Here is an 18,810-nt window from a genome sequence, read left to right as displayed (position 1 = left end):
CGTAAATCAGAAGAATTTTCACGAAATTTCGTTTCATTTCGCGATGGAAACAACGCCTCGATTTTCGTACATTTCTTATCAGTGGAAAAACTCTTTATTATTTCGATTGAAATTCACTAAAATCCGCGAAATGTTTTCCGTGATTTAAATACAGCATCGGTTATGCGTTTATTTCGCTTGAGAATTCTTGTTCGAACATTTTCGATTCATATAATGTCGGGGATTTATAAGAAAATTCTTTCATGGAGCAACATAAAAGTATCTCGGTGCTCTTCGATGCCCTTTTTCTCCAGTCTCTATGTCTCGTGCTTCTTCGAATCCTATCTCAGAATTTTCTTTTTTCGCCGCAGTTGAACGAAGTAACACGTGACTTACGCCTGGATGTCTCTGCTTCCTCGGAATAGCTTGTTGGGAATAAATTCTGTCTCGAGTTATTCATTTTCTCCCGTACATCCGAATTTTAATTAATATCTGTAATGTCTACAACATCGCAGTATTTAGTATACTTGGTTGTAAATGTAACGAGGAACGGAGAACGTTCATTCCCGTGGAATCAGCAAGTTATTTCACATGCATACTTATATTCGGTTTATTTGTTAATTACTCGACAATGTTCCAGTTTCCAAATTTCAGACAGCGAACGTAATGGCTCTCGCTGGTGTTGTTTACACGTGTAACAACATTAATGAATGTGGCATTCAAACGTCCATAGTTGGGAACGCGTACAAGAAACTAATTAACGTCGACATTTTCCATGCGACATTTGGTGTACTACAGACAAAGGAAATAGTTTAATTAAATTCAGAGATAAGTATTTAGTTAAAAATGTAGCAGAAATTATGTAATTCATCCATGTCTCTCGCTTTTATGTAACTTTGAATAGAAGTAAAAAAGGTTAATTTCAAAAGAAAGTACTGTTTTCTGTATAGTTTTAAACGTCTCACTGACAAATTATCCAAATTTTGTTAACTTACACAGTCGAATCATCGTATGCGTACCCTGTCAGCGTCAAAACCTGAAATTTCGTGGATTTAAATGCATTTTGATTACACATTTCAAATAGGATTTCGAGGCAGGAACTAGAATACAATTAGCCAAACTGTTCAGCAGATGTACGCATCGGAATCTACATTCTCGAATAGTTGAATAGTTCCGGAATACCGATGTGCCAAGATGCTTCTCAGAGACCTAAAGTTACAGAATCCTGCATGACATTCAATGTACTTATAACCATAACTCACCTCGTAAAGTAGAATAACGGAATACACAAAATACACTCAATTCGTGTAAAAACAGAATCGGGTGTAATTTTATATCACAGGGTTGTTATAAATATAATATTACGAACTGGTGCTCGACCCATTTGTTGTTTAAAGTGATCCAGGTGTGTTACGTCTATTTCTGATTCCCAAGCAGAGACACGTGTACCGAATGTCGAAATCGAGACTTATTATCGAGGAAAATGGAATTTCTGCCCAGATGCTCGCAAACGTGGTGGATTCCATGAAATGGAGCTCCTTCGCGGCGATCTACCAAACCAACGACGGTCTCTCGCGAATCAAGCAGGCTCTGACGCTCAGACGGAACAAGGACAGTCTGATCACGATAAGAAGGCTCGGCGAGGGCTCGGATTATCGATCGATCCTGAAGGAAATTCGGGCTCTATCCATCTGCAACCTGATCGTCGACGTTGAGCCGAACAACATCATCGAGGTGCTCTATCAAGCGAAAGAGGTCAAACTGCTGGCGGACTACTGTAATTTCTTAATTACTTACCTGGTATTACGTTCTCTCTTATTTACGCACAGTCCTTTTGCAACTTAACCACTAAAACAATACTTTTCAAACGAAACAGTAATAATAATCTCAATACGTTCGGTGTCCTCCTGAATCGTTAAAATTTTGACGTGCAATTTTAACGTTTTCTTTGCAGTTTTAGCTACCTTATCTTGTATGTTACCTCGGTATTGCATGAGGAAATTATTTATTTGCAATGCATGAAACGGATCTCTGGAAACCCACCTGGCGAATACGTAGAATGTGATAATCAAGCCGTTCAATTGCCATGTTAAATAATTAAATGAAGGTACGCTACAATCTTAAGGGGGCAGTAATTCGGACATCTACCCTATCATATATTATCTAATGGTTTTGTTATTGTAACCATTAACAACTAATTTAACTCTAACTCCTTCTGAATTAGTTGACCAAGTTAATAATAAAATACTAAAACATCTTGGTCCACGAAGAATTATATAGTAAAACAGGTGCGTCCGCAATTTTGTATGCCACAGGTTTGTTACCGAGGCGCGACTCGAAACACATTTTCCACATTTCGCGGATCCGGTTCTCCACGACCGAGGGGCTTATTTCGGAAAATTTACCCGCCTCCGTTTAATGTGTATCCCGTGTATTATAGAAAGCAACAAAGTTCAAGGAACGCTCGGTTATTTATGAGAGATCGGAGCTGAAGCGTTTTACGGGCTTACCTTTACATCGCGCGAATGTGGATTTCACCGAAGGTGTATTCATTTTTCCGCGTAATTTTACGGGAGCTGTAACGTCGGAATATTTATCGTTCCGCGGAACGTGAACTGACATCTTATCAAGGGCGTTCAGTTACGTTTTTATTCGACACAGCATCGAATTTCTCACGAGTTCCTCAAAATGTACAGTTCCACTCCACTGTAAGCACTCAGAGAGCTCATTTTGATCAGTTTATTAGTTCAACATTTATGATTTTTTTAAAAAACGTTGACATTATAATTCAAACAGCTGTAAAATCGACAATTTTTAAAATTTTCAAAAATCCTTCGAGATACGTTTATATATCACGAAAGACTACAACATATCAAAGTGGCCAACAAAATTTGCAATGTTACTCCAAAAAGTGTCCAATTTCACGTGGAATAGCCCAATATTAAACTTTGGTCCTCCTAGACCGATTATTCAATAAACTTCTTATCCGAACGAGTTTGTCTACCTATAAAAAAATGAAACACATCTAAACAATAAAAAAATTGGATAATCTAACATATATCTGAAACGGTTTTATCAACAGGCTCTCATTAATAAGTCCGTGGTCTGGCTCGTCACGGTGAGGTAACTGCATTAGCCGTTAGAATTGCCAGGCTTTTTACTAAACGATCCCATAAATTGCGGCAAGGTAATTGTTTTCAACGATACGCCCGGTAACGTCCCTCCAGTCCGAACGCGCTTCTTCGTCGACCACCCGCCTCTCGGAATCCGCTTTTTATGACGCATTACCGGCGAAACACGTAACAATGCCTCCATAAATAACGACGTTCGCGGTGCGTCGAAGGTGTTCGCGCGAGGTGTATCTCATTTCTTTCGAAAGAGATAAAAATAAAGAAACGAAACAATAGGTACATATACTCTCGTGACATTGTGGCGTCCCCTTTATCGTGCCTTGTACGCCGGGACGGTATTAATTAGAGCGAAAATTACGATGGGTTTGTTGAAGAACTGTTGCAAAGTATAATATCAGTAATTTTAATAACATTGATGTACCATATTTCTACATAATTTAATGGAGGAACATTTTAACGTACGTAAACAGTAAAAACGGAAGTGACGGAAATGATTGGTACCTACGTATAAATAATAGAAATCCTCATATGGATATTACTTTATTCTCCAATCAAGTGTATAGAATTTCAATTAATAGTAACTCGATAAATATTTTGGAATTCTCTAAAAGTCGCATACATGTTTTAACTGATACGTTGTAACGTGACAGGATACGTCGTTCATATTTTAATCTGTTATAATGACTGTCAATTAATCTTGAAATTCTGCCGCTCGACATCCGTGATTCTGTTTCGCAGTTCATATTTTACATACTCGTACGCAAATAAATATATATATATATACATATAATAGCATACTGAAATATGTACATTTAAAACTAGTACAATCAGTTACCTCATAAAATTATGAATTCGTCGAACTGTCTCCATGCCTACACCACGACACACTCTTTAACCCTTTCGCCCCCAATGTTCCTACGTGTACAAGTACGCTTTACGTATTCTAAATTACGAAATAAAATATTAGTATTATGTATTTTCTCACAGCTATGAACATATAAGTCTCTTCTAATCTTGTATAGATGGTATGGCACAAATTTCATTGTGCATTTAAAAGCTAATCTAATGTAAAATAAAATATTGAAATGTTCCTGTGAATCACTTATATGTCATGTAATATGTACAAAAATACAACAAAATATTTCGTTGGTAACTTTTAAATAATTTAGGAATGAAAGGGTTAAGGGTTTCGTTCCTCTCCCTTCTACGTACTGGAGAACACCTATCATTTGTCGGTTGTCGCGACATTTTCGAAATCTTTTTTCCTCGCTCTGTCACGTTGCGAACGGCCAGAGCAAAAGAAAAAAGAGCCCTTTGATCGCGGCGGCAGTTCGGTGGAGGTTGTTTGAACGTGACCTCTGCCTGCTCGCAAATAACGAAATTTCTCTGTGTACACGCCGCGACGTGAATAGGGCGGAGGGGAGGTGGCGTACCTGAAGAATTCGTGAGAAATTTCACGATGCATCTATATTTGTCCGGGTTGTCGTGAAATTCGTGGAAGACGCTTCGTCGAGCCCTGGCATTCGGTTTTCGAGCCAAGGTGAGACACGAGGCGGACCCACGTCAACGTCAAATGCTCGTGGCGACCCGATGCCACGATTCCGATAACCCTGGAGTCATTCTCCCCTCGAGGATCGACCCTTACTCCCGGGAAATACGTATTAATTATGTTCTACACGCTGAAAGCAGAGCAAGACATTCCATTCGTTCACTTTCACGGTAACTAGATACTGTAGTCGCTTGTTAAAAATGGCTAGAAGGGGCCTGATTCGCGCTCTTAACCCCTCAACGCTGCCAGACGTAAGGGAAACTGACCCCGCTTTTTTTTCACATGTCGTCGATGCAAGTTACCTATCCACGGTCATATGTGACTAATAATACAATCCTTGGGCGCCCATAATATATTCCCAAGCAATACAATTCTTTTATGAGCGCTCCACGATTTTATTTTCAGTCACATATGACCAAGACTGTTGCGATAACTATAAAAATTATTTTTTATTCCTTAGTGTATTTTCTATATTTAATTGAATATTGTTACGTATGCATATTTTATTTCGCATTTCTATAAGCGTTAACATCATGCAAACACATTAATAAAATATGATATAAAAATGTAAAACTATAGCAATTATAATTTTCATCTGTTAGAAAGATTCCTCCAGCGTATTCTAACCAGCACAACAAGAATATAGTTTCTCGTTACGCGACCGCCAGCACTGCAGTGCCACTGCTCGCAAATACAACCCGGCACGACAACTTACTTTTAGTTCCGTGGCCGCCGGCGTTGAGGGGTTAACGAGGGAAGGCCGCGATTTCGTTGTCTAGATAATGCTCGGAACCGAAATTGACGAGATTCGTGGTAGATGATGCGAGCATATACTATCCTAGTGACATTGCCGCTAACAAGTATTAGGACACGTGGTCTATATGAAGACATTTTGTGATTTTTAACAAAAATCGTATATTTTAATAATTCTGGAATCAATCAAAACAGAATAAACAGAATCTAAGCGGAGGCTCAGCTTCGTGCAAAAAAGAAAACAAATTTATGAGGGGCTGAAATTGTTTCCGTTTTGCCATGAATGCTCCGAAGTGGACCCGGGTGTCGCACTCATCGAGACATTACTATACTTCGTGGCGTAACAAACGAAAGAAAAACGTTCGGTCGAAAGAAAACCAAGGAAAGTTCCACGATACGTCCCACGTCATCCATTTGCAAATTTGTTTCTTATCGTTGCCCTTCTCTCTGTTCGTCGGTGTAGCGCGCGAGTTTCGAAGTTATTTTCCTAGTTGTTGCGACGAGACAACAGGAAACGACGAGGGGGGATCCCCGCGTTTCAAACGCCCGTCCGCCCTTTTTTCGCATTCTGGTGTGCGTACGTCCCGTCGAATAAGGTCGACTCCGTCGGACGAATATCAAGTGACGGATCGGTTTTTCACGGATCACGGATGCATTGAGGAGAACGAACGGAACGATCCCAAATAGACGTACAGGATGTTAATAAAAACGTGGTGACATGTTCGCAGGATGAATTCTACATCGAAGAAAATTAACACATTCGTAACCGGTAATATAGTCCTACGTCATTTGTAAATCTGTGAAGATGATCATTATCTTCATTTGAAATTTTTGTTAGGATAGATATTCTTTTGTATGTAATAACTAGCTAAAGCTGTTCAACGTTTTAAAAACGTGAATTTCAATGCGTTGTACTTTTAAATAGCAGACCCCTACGGTATTCAGCTATAGACTTTTGAAAATTGTACGTGGTATTCAACTAAGGGTTTCACCTAAAAACCGCCGGCTGCGAATGTATTAAGATTGTTAAGAATGATGAAATTATGGCCGAAGCTTCATTTCCGTGTGTAGTAACCCTTCGCGCTCGTATTTAGCTCCGGTATGGGTGCTGAACTGGTTGAAATTAATTTTCATTGAACCGAACACTAATGATGTAATGCAAGATTGTAAGTATAAAATTTATTTTTATTCGAACGGTATTGTTGCGTTGTTTCATTGTTCAGATTGCAATTTGGTTTTGTTGCTTTGATGACCGAGAGTATACATACTGCCACAAGGAATGCATCGTTGTAAATACAGGCAAAATAGTTGATGAATTATACTACCCGAACAGCCTATACCCAGTTGATAGACAGGCTTAATCGATGACCTACTGAAACTAACGAATGAACTGACAAGAATGAAAAGAACTCTTGAAACAGTCCATGAGCGCGCATCTTAAGTAGAATAAGCCGTCGCGTCAGACGTATTTTACGCGTACTTCGTCCTTATTTTGAACAATTAATACACTTGAAAACGTAGTCTCGAACTCAATCTCGTCATTCTTGATTTTCGTCTTGATCTAATTTCAAGAATCTACCCTATGAAAGTGTCCCACGTTTTTATTAACGCCCTGTATAAAGTGATCAAGCAACCTTGGCACGGTAGCCAGACGGTGTCCGAGCACGGCTGGCAATCGACACTTTTTAAAATAATAATTTTCCCGGAAAATAATACTTGTGTCCGCAGGACTCTACCAAGCTGCCTGTGTCGGACGTGCGGAATGGGACCATGGCTAACATTACCGGGCTCAGCGTCAGGGAGAACGATGTGGACGGGATTAATTGGGTAATCTAGACTATCTTCTGACTCGATGAATTTGTTTACCCTGTATAAGTTTGAAAGAATCCAGGAATGAAATGTTCGTTGAATGAAAAGAAAACCGAGAAAGTGGGTGCATAAGATTAAACAGACTTGGTGTCGCATGGTGACGAAAGATCACATTGGGTCATTCAGCTATCAGTGACGTAGATTTATTTATGTAAAACAGATGAAAAGAAGTCATGGATGACAAGCAGCCGAGGTTACGTTGCCTTTAGAATAGGGACTACGAATTTTCTATACGATGAAGGTGTAACTTGTCGATATTGTTTTATTTATTATTCTACTAAAAGAGATACGTTAACGAGGGAGTCAGTGTTCCAACTGGAATTTTTGATACACTTTGAATTCAATTGTTTTAATAGCTCATGATGCCTTTGGAAATTTTAAATAAAACTCAATATTGAGTTGCACAGAGTGTCGTTGAAGTTTAGAGGAATGGAAGTTACTTCACGGAAAATACATTGAGCAGGAAACGTGTTCGGAGAAATTTTCAAAAAATTCAAATTTTTATAATACTATTACAAACACGCTTACGTAATATAAAGTATTTGCATAATACACCAGGAATGTGCTTACACCGCTATCATAATATCAAGGTGGCTTTAAGTTTTTCCAAGGTCAATGAATCTTTTTTTAATGCCATCATACTATAAGTCGCTGTATTCGTCCTTCCATCGACAATAAAGTGGTATTAAAACAAAGCTACATTGTCTTTAAAAACACTCAAGGTCACCTTGATATCTAAAAAAAATAAAGTAATAAAATATCAAATTGTATCCATCCGATGGGTCCCTGAAAATGCTACATAATTCATTAAAACGTTTTCTAAAACAACCAATAGATAACTAGTTATTTTAGACAGTAGTCATTACTGACTCACCCTATACATCTATAAGATGCACTGTGTCAAACTACTGGTATCAAATTAATTTGCAAATTTCTCTGATAAAGAATACAATTAAAAATTAAAATCTGTGTTCAAGACAATTCGGTCCGAACGATGCACAACAGTAAGCGATTCCACCTCGAGAAAAACACCCTCGACTGACACTCGACGTATTACCCCCGCCTGAATCTTCCTCGACCGATTTCCCGCTGTATCGCGCGGGTGTTCGCCTTGCCTTTCCGCGTCGGTGTGTTTTAATCATGAATTCTTTTCGCCGTATGCATAATAAAGTCGTTTACGGCCGTCAGTCGCGGAAGAATAGTCTGAATGCGCGCCGGTTCAGCCGTTCGGAGTAATTTCTTCATTAACCTCGCGGCATAATGGAGCACCACGGCGCACAGTTTCGAGGATGCAACACGAGATAGAGCCCACACCCCTCCCTGTCCCGGGAAATCCACCCCGCGACACAGTACTTACGAGCAGCTGACGGGCTGCCTTAATTTTCGTTTCATTAGCCCCCGCCGATTCCCTTTGTATCGCGGACACACTCACCGAATGAAAAGGGCCACGGCCTCCTCCCTTGAAACCGTCCGCCGTTGTTTCTCCTGTATGCAAATGCAACTCCCCCGTGGTGGAAACGATTAAGCCTGTTGTTTTATTATTTTCCAAGATTGGACCGGCTTAATGTTTCATTGCTTAGCGCAACGTTTTTCTGTTATGGGGCAAAACGGTCGCTTTTCGGGAATAAGGGCTCGTTTGGGGGTTGTGGAGGGAAACGCTTGGGCACCCGGTTACCGTGACAGGTTTACAGATTTATTTACTGGATCTGATTGAGGATCTCTTTTGAGATAATCATTTTTTTTTTTTGTAATTTGAGTATTTATTCAGTGGAACTGTAGAATTCTTTGCTGACATAATAATTTTGTATAGTCTGGAGATTTATTTACTGGAACTCTAAAACTCTCTCTCTCTCTCGGCATAGTATTGATTTTACAATTTTGATAATGAGATTAATAGTATTATGTCATTTCGTGAATGCAAATTTAATGTGTTTTTATTAAGGACGACTCTTCTTTTTGGAGTAAAAAGGTGTAGAATACGTAACACAACCGCTCATAAGAATTAGGACACCTAGTCCGTATGTAACAAATATGATGTTTCGTGAAAATTCTATATTTTAGGACACGTTTATTATTTCACAGTAGCATAAGCGTTGTCAATTGAGCATTAGTGTCCCCTAAAAAATATTTAATGAATATTCGATAAGTGTACCGGTAGATACCTACTTATGAGCTGGAGTATATCAAATGTGCATGTGTCTGGTCTACAATAAGTAGAAACTATCTGTAATGAACAGACACGCCAACCAAACCACTTTCACTAGCATACAACGTTTCCCCGGGAACAAAGTATAATATGAAAAAACTTGAACCTAAATTTTCAAGCCACTATCATGCAAAGGATCGTCTTATTTTTAATTGTACTTCAATTTTGAATTCAAACGATAATGAAAGACGATTTAATTGAATACAACGTTTTTCCGATAGCCTTTCTTTTTACTTGTTTGTAAAAATTTGATTTACATGTTATCAACCTTCTAAAAAGTTTATCGTTGAAAAGGAGTAAAGACGGAAGTCTTTATATCAGATTTAATGATCTCTAAATTTTCTTTCATAAAGGTGGAATCAGCTGTCCTCTACGATTCGGTGTTCCTGTTGTACAACGCGCTAGAGGCGTTAAACGCAAGGAACAAGGACAGTGAGGAGCCTGTAACTATTGACCCGGTACCGCTCTCTTGTGAAGATACAGAGAAATACAGCGCAGGTCCCAACATTACCAACCTTATACGCGAGGTAAAACCTCATTGACTTTTCCCCGGGTTTCGGAAGCGCGAACTTAACGACTCCGTGTGCTATACGATGACGAAAGTTACCGACTACGTGCGATTCAAAGAACAAAAAAAAAGTGACTCGATACAATAGCATAGATAATGCTTTGTTAAATCATTAACGCTTCTGGTAGATACTAGTACAAAATGATTCTAGTATCACAAAATTCGCTGGTGTTTTAATCAAATTGAAATTATTAAATCCAATTTAATAATCATTTGTTCTTTTGTAACTACTTGTTTTTTTTTTTGTAAATGATGAGTTTGAAGTACCGTTTCGATAACTTTTCTAACTTCATGAATATTTCATAGCTATGAAATTCATAGCTATAGACTTAAGATATTGTTGAGAATATATAACGTGATCTAGTTCCATTGTTAATCCTTTGTATCGCAAATATTTTGTTTCTGAAGAAAAAATTGTAGTTTACCGTAAAAAGTAACAATTTCCGTAGTTGTCCAAGCAAGGTAAAATGACTGGGCCGATCACGATCGACGAGAATGGTCGCCGTCAGTACTTTAACGTACGCATAATTTTTTTTTAGAGCGTACAAATCGGATATTGGGATCCAGATGGACTTCATCCGATAGGCAGCGAACAGGAACGCGAAAGCTACTTGTACAAATCCATCGAGCAAAAGAAGTTCAAGATTACCACCAAAGTGGTATGCACCTTCTAAACTATTTCTAACTAAACTTTTTAAAATTCTTATAGATCAAGAATACGTTAACACATTACAATCAGGCTGGATTATTTAAATACACTTTCAAAATTTTTGGGTAGAACTAATATCTCGGTAGAACTTAAGACAAAACCAACAGACTGTATTAATTAAACGCATATATTTTCGACGATTTATAACTTAAAAAACGAAATAAAATGTGTCTGGCTAGGTACGGTCTTTTTCACTGTGGCAGTCAACGTGTTAAAATGATCCAATTAATAGACGTGGTAAATACTTTAAAATCTATAACATAAGCAATATTAATATTAATAATTTCTTACAACTGAATTGAAGAAATACCGTTATACCCTCAGAAGAATAATGATTAACAAATAGTTTAATATAGGTAGTAGGAAATGTTATTGCAATCCAATTACATTATCAAACTTTTCTGACTAGATGCCTATTTCACAATTGCTTTCCACATTTTAATGAAATTTTTGAAACAATTCCTCTGTTTTTTAAGTGAACTTAACATTCTCCAGTACTTACTTTTGACTGTTATAAAATATCGGAAACTACCAAAACTTTGAAGGAGAACAAACAAGAATAAAATAATTGTACCACTTCTGTCAGGGCCCGCCGTACATAATGGAAGTCACGGACAGCCCGAGTCGGGGCATCCTGATCGAGCAAACCCGGTACGAGGGTTTCTGCATCGATCTGATCGAGGAGATTGCCAAGCTGTTGAATTTTAAATACGAGTTTGAATTAGTGCCGGACGGGTCCTACGGTACATACAATAAGGACACAAAACAGTGGAACGGTCTTATCAGACGTCTGCTGGATCGCGTACGTAACAGTTTCGAGGCAAACGAAATTTAATTAAACCAGCTAATTAACGCGACAAACCATGGAAACATTACCTAAGCGAATACACGAGAATTTAATTAACTTTCAGTTGCTCCGTTCCGTTCGGGCATCTAATTGCATGTTTATTTTTAATATCCCATTACACATTCTGCTTTGCCCGATAAGCTAATCAGACATTCGTTTATGGTTTATTATTAACGATGAACTTATACTATTCTCACCTGCCTATGACGATGGTCTCTGATAAAAAAAATCGTCACATACGTGACGATATACATCATGAAACTTTAATTAATTATACCTTCAAAACTGTCAAGTAACTACCACTAATATTTCACACGTTTCATTAGAAATATGTATTCTATCATTCTACAAAAAATCGATAAAATCGAAGTGGTACAGTTGGAGTCCTTTCCTGGTAAACAAAATCAGTGAATACTGAAATTGAGGCAATCGAAGATATTTACGCAATAATATACAAATCTCTTTTTCAGGACGCCGATCTCGCGATTTGCGATCTAACGATCACTTACGAGCGTGAGAGCGCGGTCGACTTCACGATGCCGTTCATGAATCTAGGTACCGTGCACTATCCATTCGTTATTACGTCCCGATATTTCCGGCGTGTTTGCCCCCCCCCCCTTTCCCTAGACGTAAACTCTCTCACCCGATGTGTCCGAGCCAGGTATCAGCATTTTATTCAGGAAGCCCGAGGCGAAGGAGCCCGATCTTTTCTCGTTCCTGTCGCCGCTGTCGACCGACGTCTGGATTTACATGGCGACTGCTTTCTTAGCAGTTTCGATAATGCTTTTCGTGCAAGCTAGGTAAGCCGGCACGACAAATAATAAGTAAACTTAACATTCTGTCCGAATGAAGCCCGCCATTCGCGGCTAGGGACGGGCAACGGTTGGAATTAATCCGATCAGCGAAGAGGCCCTGAAACGAAAAAAAAAAAAGAAATAAAAAATAGATCAATACAAAGTAGCAAGATATTAAATTAGCAAAATTAAATGTAAACATATTGGATAATAATACAAAAATAGGAACATACAAATACAAGTAACTTTAATAGGGTAAACTTTAACTTTTAAATTTGATATTAGGTAGCAATCTGCTTAAGCTAGAGCTACAATTAAAAGAGAACTAAATGAAAAGAAAAAAGAAAAATGTCCGGATGAAGCTTTCCTTCTCCGGGGTCGGTTCCAAACACTTGATCCCAGCGAGTCAAGAAGTTACGGTGACGTTCTCGTATAATACCAAGACAACTTTTAACATCCCACAGTGATCGTAAGAAAATGAACGATATCGTGGTATTTTCGTTGTGAATCGATACACCAAACAACCAGAATCAAATTGACGCAGTCGATTATCCGTTTTAGGTTGTCCAAACCTGTTCCTCCGATCGACTTTCCGCGATGTAATATCGTGAACTTTCGCGATAAATTTCCTGGCAATTTCAACATAGATCAGGTATCCCGCGATATAAGCCCCTGAGAATGAACGTGACGTAGATAAGCTGGAAAAGTTGAAGAATTGAATTACCTTCGTGTTCCCGGAACGAACATCCTTGTATTGAATACTATACTTTCAAGGGTTCAGTTGTTTGAGTCAGGTAAAATTCACGTATGCACCGTGCAAATTCTTGAAAGCTTGTGCGCATTAAACGAGTTTATATATAAACAAGAAATAGAATATATTAACAAAACCTCTAAGTAGCTTGTTCTATAGAATATTAACGGACAAAATAAACTTTGCAACTTCCGTTGTTTCTCAACAGGAAACATTTTATTGTACTTACTTGCATTTTGTTGAAAATACGTAAAACATACATCTTGTAAAAATAACGTAAAATATACATCTTATAAAAAATACGTAAAATATACATCTTGTAAAAAAGAAATATTGCTGCAGAGCTGAAATTCAATTGGAAGTAATGAATTTGATTACAAAGCCTTTCCACTGTCGACGTATCCAAGTCTTTCGTAGCATCGACTGTTTACAGGAATAGATTTGTAGTGAACGCACCCCGCCTATTACATTATTCAAGGGGACTTCGAATGTTTACTTTCAGAATGGCTCCAGGCGAATGGGACAATCCGCACCCGTGCAATCCGGATCCGGAGGAATTGGAAAACAATTTCAGCTTGAACAACTCGATGTGGCTCACCGTCGGTTCCGTCATGCAACAGGGTTCCGATATACTTCCCAAGTAAGTTTCGCCAGCGTATCCAACAGCGCGCCTATGTTGCCGCAACTCACCTTACGCGCACGCAAAGACCCGTGATAATAGCGGAACGGAAACCATAGCGCAACTATGAACTCTGCCGGTCGAATCTCAACCCTCGAACGGCGTGTTTGGGTTAGGTTTAAATCGCCTTAGATGAATTTCCGGTCTGTTTAAGCGTGTTAATTCATGATTAACTACTTTTCCTTACGAATCGTTCCTATCGAAGTCGTCAAGTACTAGATTTTAGTCTTAAGAATATAACCACAAAATTTAACCCAAATTAGTTCAGTAGTCATTTAAATAATTCTGATACCGATTTTGAATATTGCATTTCGAGTAAAACGTTTTTAAATGCCAGCCGTTTTCTTTTATTGATAGATATAATAGCTCAATTTCTCGGATATTCCTACGGAAATAACATATAATAAGATATGTATGTTAAATGTTTACTAAACAATAACTACATACACAAAAAAATGTTGCGATTTTCCCTCTTATTTACCAGCTGAGAGGTATATAACCCCTTAACAAAATTCCCGAGTGAAAGAACCCATAATACTTCGAACCGCAAAGGGTTAAAACGCCCGTTCTTTGTTCGCCGTGCGCCGTCGGCATTCCCGTTCTCATTATTCCACTTAAGGGAATGAAATATCGCGGGATCGTTTGTAGAAAAGCCTACAGAGACACGGTGCCAAAAGCAGAGGCGGCGTTTTTCTTTTTCTTTTTTATTTATTCCAACTCCGGATGCCGTGTCCTCCCCCGCCCCTTCCCCTCCTCTCGAGCTATCCTCTATTTTTTCTTCACGACAATTAAGCTTAACGAGCCGCTGTTTGCCGGACATATTTGAGGCGGCTTCCCACTTATTAGCGCCGGCGCGGCGTTAACTCTTCGCTCGTAACGTCGCGGCTGTTTGCTCGCTACATACTGACGAAGAACCGACTAAAGACGACAACGACGACGTCGACGACGACGACACGAGAAGGAAGAGAACGACTAACAGGCGGGGCTCTGAACCCCGTAACTGCCGCCTACCCGGCGCGGCTTGTTTATGCTACCCAGGACGGTGGCGTAGATTGCCGTGATTTGCATGCGAGTAATATTTAGATACCTTCCGTGCTCTATTAGATGTCACCGCGCGAACCCCGGTGTTATTGTTAATTCCGTAGGAATCACTCGGTGATCATTCTGGGGTAGACAGGCCTGTCTTCCGCATACGGTTGCGAAGGCGCATATACAGTGGGGATAGCGTGACTGCGGAATGGTTATTCCGTACGAGAGGAATTTAGGGATGTAAATACAGAGGATGTTTGCTGTACAGAATTAAGATTATTTGTTACAGTAAGGGGCCCAAAATTCGCCCCCCCCCCCAGCCCCTTCGAGGTTTTTTGATTCTTGTTCAAAAATAAGACACTTTGAAACGTTAATTAAAAAACCCTATTATCCCCTTCCCCTACAACATGGAGTCAGGCTCGTGTTGACGATTCCAAAATCGATTCAACGCAAACAAATATTTTTCGGTTTTCTTTGAGTCGAAGTGAAATGCCACGCTGCTGTCATTAATATTTAACTTTTACTGTAAAAATACAATTGCGATAAGTACAGAATTCCTTCGTTTCTGGGAAACTATCGACAACAATGTAATCCTGGAGTCTGCAGACGTCAAGAAAATCGTAGGGCAAGGGGTTATCACGTTTTCATAAAAGTTTATAGAAAGAAAGTTATGAAGGAATAAACATTTGTTTCTATAATTCCACGTCAGAAACTTGGTTTAACAGGAAACAATATGTAAGTAAAAACATAATTTAAAAAAAAATAAAATAATAAGAAAAACAATATCTTTTATTTCTGTTTACGGTGACTCACTCGCCCTGACGAAGGAAATAGAGTGAGGAGATTCTCGTATGTGTAGCTGTACTCGGTAAATAGCCGTCATATGCAAACGTGGCTCTTTAGCTTCTGGTTAATTAGGAAAGCGCGATGCGTGCATCTCGCGGGAGCGTCGTTTCACCCGGCTTTCACAGTTCAGGGTCCCTTTGAAAAGCTCAATACGCTCGTCTTTGAGCGTAGGAAGATTCGCTTTTGTGTCTTGTCTTGGCATTTGGTAGTCGAGACGTGTCCACAGTGTCTTATTTGTGGAAGAGATGGCTTACTTAGAATATTAAAATATAAACAATAGAACTTGTGTAATATGTCATACAAGTAGGTACATATGTATAACGCAAATGAAAGAATGATTCAGGATTCGTAAACGGAAGATCGACAGTCTTAAAGCTACAAAATGCGATTAATCGTTGCCATGATTTCTATCACTTTTTAGAGCACCGTCGATTCGAATGGTGGCTGGCATGTGGTGGTTCTTCACGTTGATCATGGTTTCCTCGTACACAGCCAATTTGGCTGCGTTTCTGACGGTAGATAAAATGGACACTCCTATCAACGACGTGGAAGATCTGGCCAAGCAAACGAAAATCAAGTACGGCTCTATTGACGGTGGATCCACGTCTGCTTTCTTCAGGGTAACGTTTCAATTTTAGTTAAATACTATCCCAGAAGTGGATCATACTTTACTGGAACAATGAATGTTATGAGAAAATACTGTACCATTATATTAATCGCTAGTAATTCTCATAATTTCAAGTCAAATTTATTGTTCAGTTAAGGAAAAAATGTTCTTTTCTATAATCGAAAAGTTTCCAGTGTTTTATGCCATTAGAACTTTTTTTTTTAGCAGATTCAATGAAAGACTGAAATCTTCTGACGAATCATGTTGTCCTTTTTACAGGATTCAAATTACTCGACCTATCAACGTATGTGGGCGTCGATGCAAGAGGCGAGACCAAGCGTCTTTACGAAAACTAACGACGAGGGTGTAGAGCGAGTCTTGAAGAAATACGATTATGCGTTCCTCATGGAGTCCACCACGATCGAGTACAGGATGGAGAGGAAGTGCGACCTCGACAAGGTCGGAGGACTCATCGACAACAAAGGATACGGAATCGCTTTACCGCGAAGTAAGTTTAACGAATCACCAATTTCTCTTTAGTCGACTGTATAGGAGGGTGATCGACAAAAAAGGTCCGTACTTGTAAGCCTTGTAGTACTCAACGAGAGAAGTAAAAAATATCTAATCAGCGTAGATCCTAAAAGCAATCCAGTGCTGTCAACAATGTCCATTCATTATTCTAACGTGGAAATAAAAACAGGGAAAGGATTGCTTTTAGAACCTACGTTGATTAGACACTTTTTACTCCTCTTGGTAAGTAATATAAGGCCTGTAATTATCGGATCTTTTTGTTTCACCCTGTATAATCGAAAGTAAATCAGATACAACTTTACCTAGGAACCATTTGTACTTGCTGGAGTAAAGTACCACATTACAACTACCAACCGAAATTATCAACTGATATCAATTACTAATGCAATGAATTAACAAGCTCTAATTAACAATCGACATAATATCTGCAATTCCAATATACTCAAATATCGTTTGCTGATTTAATGCTCAGTATAATGCTTAGGGGATAATCGATAACTCATAGAGAGTCGTATAATAGAAATTTCCAAAATTCAAACAAATGCCACTTGTATTGTTGTATTTACGTACAGTTTCGAATTGTTGATTTAACAACTGATTTTACAGTGTCAACAATCGATTAACGTGACATCAATATGGTAGGACACCTTTTGAGGTTCTAGGGAGGATGTTAAATATAACAAACTCGCAGAGAGTTTGTGAAATTCGACGGGAATAAATGAAAGATAATTTACTCTCTGGTAATTTTTATGAATTGGTTCTCATTAATAGGACAAAACTTTTTCCATATGTCTGTACCTCAATATTCTTTACATATTCTATATCTCTGAAGTTTCATATTACCTGCATATGTTTCTCTATTATTGCACAATTTTATATTTCTCTCTACTTTATCATTGTTATATCTCTGTATTATTTTCGGTTATTACGCAACTCCATTTTTCGACGAAAATTGCAGGGAAAATTGAGTTTTCGACGTCAGAATAAATGAAACCATGTGCACGTGCGCTTTAAAGAATGTCAAATTAAGCATAATCTTTCAGATTCTCCGTACAGAACTCCCATAAGTGGTGCAATACTAGTGTTACAAGAGAAAGGGGTGCTGCAAGATCTGAAGCAAAAATGGTGGAAGGAGCGCGGTGGTGGATTGTGCTCAAAGGCCGAGGCTGAAGCGACGAATTCCAGTGAATTAGGGTTGGCGAACGTCGGTGGTGTGTTCCTGGTACTTCTGTTCGGATGCTGTGGCTCGTTCGTCATCGCGCTCTTTGAGTTTCTCTGGAATGTGCGGAAGGTCGCTGTGCATGAAAAGGTGAGCTTTCATTTTTCCCTACGGAAAACCCTATCTCACCTCTTTAATCTCGAAAAACATGATAAAACTCTTCGCTATTTATACATGGAAAGATCGAGGAATAATTCCTTCCTCATATACAAATCATTCCATTATTCATACTGGGGGATAACACACACCTAGACGGTCGAAAATTCCACTATGCCCCTACGCCATATTTACCAACTGAAGGGTCAAAAATATATTTAGAATTTAAGCTAAATCGCTAAAACTTAAAACAAAGATATTTTTACTTTTTCTTTAAATTTTATTATTCCTAGTAAACGTATGTTCCACTATATAAAATTATTTTATAAAAATAAAGTGTCGTTACACGTGTTTAAATTATATTGAAAATAGAAAGCAGATATATCGGCTCAAGGTAATTTTCGGAAAACCCACAAACCGATATATTGGCTCTAAGGTACTAAAAGAGTTAAATTCGAAATAGCTTCGTTTCTCTAACGAAATGTGTATATCGAGGACTTCCTGTTGTTTCGCGAGAGATGGGGAACGGTCGGGCCGATGGGGGAATAGTGATTCTTTCGAACGATAATGCAAAAATAAAGAAAACGGAAGGAAGGTTCATTGTGGCGTTTAAAGCACCCGGCGGAATAAACGACGCTGATTTAATT

General features: G+C 38.8%; 1 protein-coding gene across 1 annotated transcript in view; it reads left to right on the top strand.

The window, feature by feature from the left end:
* Positions 1–18,810, top strand: part of LOC107185821 (glutamate receptor ionotropic, kainate 2-like) — a 46,095-nt gene that overhangs the window by 27,010 nt on the left and 275 nt on the right. Inside the window, 11 exon segments of the mRNA XM_015573590.1 lie at positions 1,480–1,779; positions 7,141–7,239; positions 9,841–10,014; positions 10,505–10,714; positions 11,351–11,566; positions 12,082–12,166; positions 12,273–12,411; positions 13,659–13,796; positions 16,132–16,330; positions 16,597–16,825; positions 17,892–18,157. Coding sequence (XP_015429076.1) covers positions 1,480–1,779; positions 7,141–7,239; positions 9,841–10,014; positions 10,505–10,714; positions 11,351–11,566; positions 12,082–12,166; positions 12,273–12,411; positions 13,659–13,796; positions 16,132–16,330; positions 16,597–16,825; positions 17,892–18,157 — 2,055 coding nt within the window.

Source organism: Dufourea novaeangliae, unplaced genomic scaffold (genome assembly GCF_001272555.1).
Source record: "Dufourea novaeangliae isolate 0120121106 unplaced genomic scaffold, ASM127255v1 scaffold14, whole genome shotgun sequence".
In the NCBI taxonomy this organism is placed as follows: Eukaryota; Metazoa; Arthropoda; class Insecta; order Hymenoptera; family Halictidae; genus Dufourea; species Dufourea novaeangliae.
The sequence above is the reverse complement of the archived record's forward strand: the minus strand, read 5'-3'. Positions and strand labels throughout refer to the sequence as shown.